A 6,483-nucleotide genomic window follows, 5' to 3' on the forward strand; every position below is an offset into this window, starting at 1 on the left:
GCCACCATGCCTGGCTAGTTTTTGTATTTTTTTTTTTTTTTTTGAGATGGAGTCTTGTTCTGTCTCCCAGGCTGGAGTGCAGTGGCATGATCCCAGCTCACTGCAACCTCTGCCTCCCGGGTTCAAGTGATTCTCCTGCCTCAGCCTCACGAGTAGCTGGGATTACAGGCACCTGCCACCACGCCGGGCTAATTTTGTATTTTTAGAAGAGACGGGGTTTCACCATGTTGGACAGGCTGGCCTCAAACTCCTGACCTTTTGATCCACCTGCCTCGGCCTCCCAAAGTGCTGGGATTACAGGCATGAGCCACGGCACCCGGCCGAGTTTTTGTATTTTTAGTAGAGATGGGGTGTCACCATGTTGGCCAGGCTGGTCTCAAACTCCTGACCTCATCTGCCCGCCTCGGCCTCCTGAAGTGCTGGGATTACAGATGTGAACTGCCGCATCTGGCCCTTCTCTGGTTATTAAGGGAGCCTAGCTCATCAGTCCTGAAAAAACATCAGCAAAGCAATGTTGCTTGACCGAGTAGGAGACCACCTCCTTCTTCTGAGCCTCAGCGATAAACTCAGAGCCTGACACTACTCCCAGCGACGTTCACAACTCAATGTCAGCACCCAGGACAGAGCACCTGACCTCTGTGCCTGCTCCAAGGTGGCGGCAGATGGCACAAACATCCCTCACCTCCGCCCAACACTTACCAATTCAGTGACTTCACTCCAGGAACTCCAATTCAGGATGCGGATGTCTGCAGCTCTGATCTTCACACTATGTTTCGCTCTGGGCTCAGAGCTTGGAAAGTTGTATCTATTTTCCAAATCACCAGAAACACTAATCTTTGGAGGAAAAAAGAAAGTTAGAGATAGGCGTCTTCTGCGTGGAGGAAAAGGTTGCCTTCTTTCATTCTTTTGTCTTTTAAATTTTTTTCTCCTTTGTTTTTTTTTTTCTTTTTTTTCTACCATTCTGAATGCACTTAGTCTGATCGGGTCTTGGAAGCTAAGCAGAGTCAAGCCTCGTTAGTATTTGGATGGGAGACAAGTTGGGAAAATTTGGGTGATGTAGGCTTTAAATCATTTTATTTTATTTATTTATTTATTTATTTATTTATTTATTTATTTATTTATTTATTTATGAGACGGAGTCTCGCTCTGTCTCCCAGGCTGGAGTGGAGTGGCGCAATCTCGGCTCACTGCAAGCTCTGCCTCTCGGGTTCACGCCATTCTCCTGCCTCATCCTCCTGAGTAGCTGGGACTACAGGTGCCCAGCACCATCCCTGGCTAATTTTTGTATTTTTAGTAGAGACGGGGTTTCAACATGTTAGCCAGGATGGTCTCAAACCCCTGACATCGTGACCCACCCACCTCGGCCTCCCAAAGTGCTGGGATTATAGGCGTGAGGCACCGCGCCCAGCCTATTGTATTTTATTTGAGACAGACTCTCACTCTGTTGCCCAGGCTAGAGTGCAACGGCATGATCTGGGCTCACCACAACCTCCACCTCCTGAGTTCAAGCGATTCTCCTGCCTCAGCCTCCCACATAGCTGGGATTACAGGTACCCGCCACCACGCATGGGTAATTTTTGTAGTTTTAGTAGAGATGGGGTTTCTCCATGTTGGCCAGGCTGGTCTTGAACTCCTGACCTCTAGTGATTTGCCTGCCTCAGCCTCCCAAGGTGCTGGGATGACAGGTGTGAGCCACCATGCCTAGCTAAAATTTTATTTTTTGAAACAGACATTGTTGGCCAAGTGTGGTGGCAGGCACCTACAGTCCCAGCTACCAGCGAGGCTGAGGCAGGAGAATTGCTTGAACCTGGGAGATGGAGGTTGCAGTGAGCCGAGATCACACCACTGCACTCCAGCCTGGGGGACAGAGCGAGACTCCATCTCAAAAATAAATACATACATAAATAAATGATTCAGGAGCAACAACTGGTATTAACAGAGCTTCAGATGGATAGTCTAGCAAGGGATATTAAGATCCCCAGGTCTAGCATACGCGTTGGACAGAGGTGAATACTGAGGGTCAGAGTGGCCATAAGACTTGGTAAATATCCAGCAACAGTACTCACCCTAAAGGCATTTTAGAGGGAGACATTATCTCCTTAGACTGTCACTGGAATATATTCTTAACCCAAGTAGAGGAAAGAGGAATAAAACGGGAAAATTGGTAGAACAGGCTGAGCATAAATATTTCAACCATTGGGACATGAAGGTTGAGGCCAAGAGCAGACCCTGCCCAGTGAGAACTATGAGGGGGCCCTCACCCATGTGAGATCTGCATCCTCTGGTTCAGGGTCCACCATGTCCACCCCTGGGCCACACTGGCACTAAGTGTCCCATAAACCAAGACTCTAGGGTTACGCTGGGTTCATGGAGACTGTACGGTGATGCTAGGGTTGTGAGTGGTTCAACTGTATGTGGGGCAGACTATTCTCCTGTCTACACTGGATCCAGGTAGATGTGGGGCAGGCTCTCCTTCTTGTCTACACTGGGTCTAGGTGGAGGTGGGGCGGGGTCTCCTCCTGTCTACACTGGGTCCAGGTAGACATGGGTCATGGGTAAGGGACTGTAGGGTTATACTGGGGGTCATGTGGGGTTACGCTAGGGGTCGTGAGTAAGGGACTGTAGGGTTCCACCACGGGTCATGGGTACGGGACTGTACAGTTACACTAGGGGTCATGAGTAGGGGACTGTAAGGTTATGCCAGGGGTCATGGGTAGGGAACTGTACAGTTACACTAGGGATCATGAGTAGGGGACTGTAGGGTTCCACCAGAGGTCATGGGTAGGGGATTGTAGGTTTCCAACCGGGCGTTGTGAGTAGGGGATTTTAGGGTCACACTATGGCTCGTGAATAGGGGACTGTAGGGTTACTCCAGGGGTCATGAGTAGGAGACTGTAGAGGTCGTGAGTAGGGGACTTTAGGGTTATGCTAGGGGTCGTGAGTAGGGGACTGTAGGGGTTGTGAGTAGAGGACTGTAGGGTTCCGCCAGGGAACTGTAGTGTTCTGCCAGGGGTCATGGGTAGAGAACTGTATGGTTACACTAGGTGTGGTGAGTAGGGAACTGTAGGGTTATGAAAGGGGTCATGCGTAGGGGACTGTATGGTTAAGCTAGGGGTCATGAGTAGGGGACTGTAGAGGTCATGAGTAGGGGACTGTAGGGTTATGCTAGGTGTGGTGAGTAGGGGATTGTAGGGTTATGCCAGGGGCCATGGGTAGAGGACTGTATGGTTACGCTAGGGGTCATGAGTAGGGAACTGTAAGGATCGTGAGTAGGAGACTGTAGGGTTACTCTGGGGGTCGTGACTAGGGGACTGTAGGGTTACACTAGGTGTGGTGAATAGGGGACTGTAGGGTTACCCTAGGTGTGGTGAGTAGCGGACCGTAGGGTTACACTAGGTGTGTTGAGTAGGGGACTGTAGGGTTACACTAGGTATTGTGAGTAGGGGACTGTAGGGTTACACTAGGTCTGGTGATAGGGGACTGTAGGGTTACACTAGGTCTGGTGAATAGGGGACTGTAGGGTTACGCTGAGGGTCGTCAGTAGGGTCTGTGGTTTCACTTACCAGTAGGTTTTCAGTGCCAGGCTGGGTATTCTAGAAACAAAACAGAACACAATACAAGGTTCACTGTTCCCATTTCTAAAACACTTTAGATGGTTCACACAGTATCCCCCTTGGTGTGGACACCGAATGGGAAAGAGTCCCTGAGGTGTGGTGGGCAGGTCTCCCTCCACAAACCCCGAATCTACAAGACAGGTAGGATGAGGAGCTGCAAACACAGAATTCTTCCTCGCCAGATATCTTCCTGTAACCCATCCAGAAAGGTCCCACTGGCCTTGGGGCAGGGTATTCTCCTGTCGTCCAGGTAGATATGAAGCAGGCTCTCCTTGTCTACACTGGGTCCAGGTGGTTGTAGGACAAGATCTCCTCCTGTCTACACTGGATCGAGGTGGACATGGGGCAAGGTCTCTTCCTGTCTACACTGGGTCCAGGTAGTTGTGGGACAAGAGCTCCTCCTGTCTACACTGGCTCTACGTGGAGGTGGGGCAGGGTCTCCTTCTGTCTACACTGGGTGTAGGTGGAGGTGGGGTTTGGTCTCCTCCTATCTACACTGCTTCCAGGTAGACATGGGGCAGGCTCTCCTTCTGTCTACACTGCGTCCAGCTTCAGGTGGAGCTGAGGCTCTCCCTTGCTTGTGGCATCGTTCCCCACACCTCCCGGTCCACTTCCTGGTTCCACGGTTGCAGGATCATCCTTGTCCATCCTCCCCACAACCTCCTTCAAAGTGGCTTTACAGGCCACAGATCCTTCACCTCTTCCTCTGCTACCTGAAGTGCGTTCACCCCAGAGTCACCGCTCACCACCCACCCATCCTTCCCCCAGGCCACTTCCCAGGGATTCCCAGGCTCCTCTGTGGCCGTGTCGCATACACCTCCCTCCTGGTGCCCAGCCCCGGGGAGCTCTCACCGACCTTTCTGTGGACGTCCAGCTGGTACTGAAAGTCCAGGTACGACAGCTTCTGATAGGTCCTGGGCTGTTTCCACCATACGAGGCAGTGCGTTGTGTTGCAACGTACAGTGACATTGCCGGGAGGGTTGAATCGTTCTGTAACGAGGGCACAGGACATACCCCTGAACCTGAGAGGTCCTGTCTACACTGGGTCCAGGTGGAGGTGGTGCAGAGTCTCCTCCTGTCTACACTGGGTCCAGGTGGAGGTGGAGTAGGGACACCTCTTTGTCTACACTGGGTCCAGTTGGAGGTGGGGCAGGGTCTCCTCCTGTCTACACTGTGTCCAGGTAGAGGTGGGGCGGTGTCTCCTCCTGTCTGCACTTGGTCCAGGTGGATGTGGACTAGGGACACCTCTTTGTCTACCCTGGGTCCAGGTGGATGTGGAGTCGGAACACCTCTTTCTCTACGCTGGGTCTAGGTGGAGATGGAGTAGAGACACCACTTTGTCTACACTGGGTCCAGGTGGAGGTGGGCCAGGGTCTCCTCCTGTCTACACTGGGTCCAGGTAAATGTGGAGTAGGGACACCTCTTTGTCTACTCTGTGTAGGGAAAAGAAAGATCGGGGGCTGGGCGTGGTGGCTCACACCTGTAATTTCAGCACTTTGGGAGGTCAAGGTGGGAGGATCACGAGGTCAGGAGATCAAGACAATCCTGGCTAACACAGTGAAACCCTGTCTCTACTAAAAATCCAAAAAAAATTAGGGGGTGTGGTGGCGGGTGCCTGTAGTCCCAGCTACTCGGGAGGCTGAGGGAGGAGAATGGCATGAACCTGGGAGGTGGAGCTTGCAGTGAGCCAAGATTGTGCCACTGCACTCCAGCCTGGGTGGGCAATAGAGTGAGACTCTGTCTCACAAAAAACAAACAAAAAACAAAAAACAACAAAAAAAGAAAGAGCGATCAGACTGTTACTGTGTCTATGCAGGAAAGGAAGGTAAGAAACTCCATTTTGATCTGTTTTGCCTTGAGATGCTGTTAGTCTGTAACTTTAGCCCTACACTTGTGCTCACAGAAACATGTATGGAATCAAGGTTTAAGGGATTTAGGGCTGTGCAGGATGTGCCTTGTTAACAATATGTTTGCAGACAGTGTGCTTGGTAAAAGTCATCGCCATTCTCCATTCTCTATTAACCAGGGACAAAATGCACTGTGGAAAGCCACAGGGACCTCTGCCCAAGAAAGCCTGGGTATTGTCCAAGGTTTCCCCCAACTGAGACAGCCTGAGATATGGCCTTGTGGGAAGGGAAAGACCTGACCATCCCCCAGCCCCACACCCATAAAAGTTCTGTGCTGAGGTGGATTAGTAAAAGAGGAAGGCCTCTCACGGTTGAGATAAGAGGAAGCCCTCTGTCTCCTGCCTGTCCCTGGGAATGGAATGTCTCATGTAAAACCCGATCTTACATTCATTCTCTTCTGACCGGAGAAAACCGCCCTGTGGCTGGAGGCCAGATATGCTGGCGGCAATACTGCTCTGTTACTCTTTGCTACACTGAGATGTTTGAGTGGAGAGAAGCATAAACCTGGCCTGCGTGCACATCCAGGGATAGTAGCTTCCCGTGAACTTATTTGTGACACAGATTCCTTTGCTCACATTTTCCTGTTGACCTTCTCCCCACTATCACTGTGTCCTCCTGCCGCATTCCTCTTGCTGAGATAGTGAAAATAGTAATCAATAAATACTGAGAGAACTCAGAGACTGGTGCCAGTGCCGGTCCTCCGTCTGCTGAGCGCTGGTCCTCTGGGCTCACTGTTCTTTCTCTATACTTTGTCTCTGTGTCTTATTTCTTTTCTCAGTCTCTCATCCCACCTGACGAGAAATACTCACAGGTGTGGAGGGGCTGGCCCCCTTCGCACTGGGTCCAGGTAGAGGTGGGGCAGTGTCTCCTCCTGTCTACACTGGGTCCAGGTAAATGTGGAGTAGGGACACCTCTTTGTCTACACTGGGTCCAGGTGGAGGTGGTGCAGGGTCTCCTCCTGT

General features: G+C 51.3%; 1 protein-coding gene across 1 annotated transcript in view; it reads right to left on the bottom strand.

Moving 5' to 3' along the window:
* LOC116464439 (granulocyte-macrophage colony-stimulating factor receptor subunit alpha-like) overlaps positions 1-4,604 on the bottom strand; it is a gene marked incomplete at its 5' end in the record, with an annotated part of 13,702 nt that extends 9,098 nt beyond the window's left edge. Inside the window, 3 exons of the mRNA XM_032147702.2 lie at positions 696-834; positions 3,564-3,593; positions 4,471-4,604. Of these exons, the coding sequence (XP_032003593.1) occupies positions 696-834; positions 3,564-3,593; positions 4,471-4,604 (303 nt within the window). The remainder of the gene's footprint in view (positions 1-695; positions 835-3,563; positions 3,594-4,470) is intronic.
* Between the last annotated feature and the right edge of the window lie 1,879 nt (positions 4,605-6,483).

The sequence above is a fragment of the Hylobates moloch genome, unplaced genomic scaffold (genome assembly GCF_009828535.3).
Source record: "Hylobates moloch isolate HMO894 unplaced genomic scaffold, HMol_V3 SCAFFOLD_665, whole genome shotgun sequence".
In the NCBI taxonomy this organism is placed as follows: domain Eukaryota; kingdom Metazoa; phylum Chordata; class Mammalia; order Primates; family Hylobatidae; genus Hylobates; species Hylobates moloch.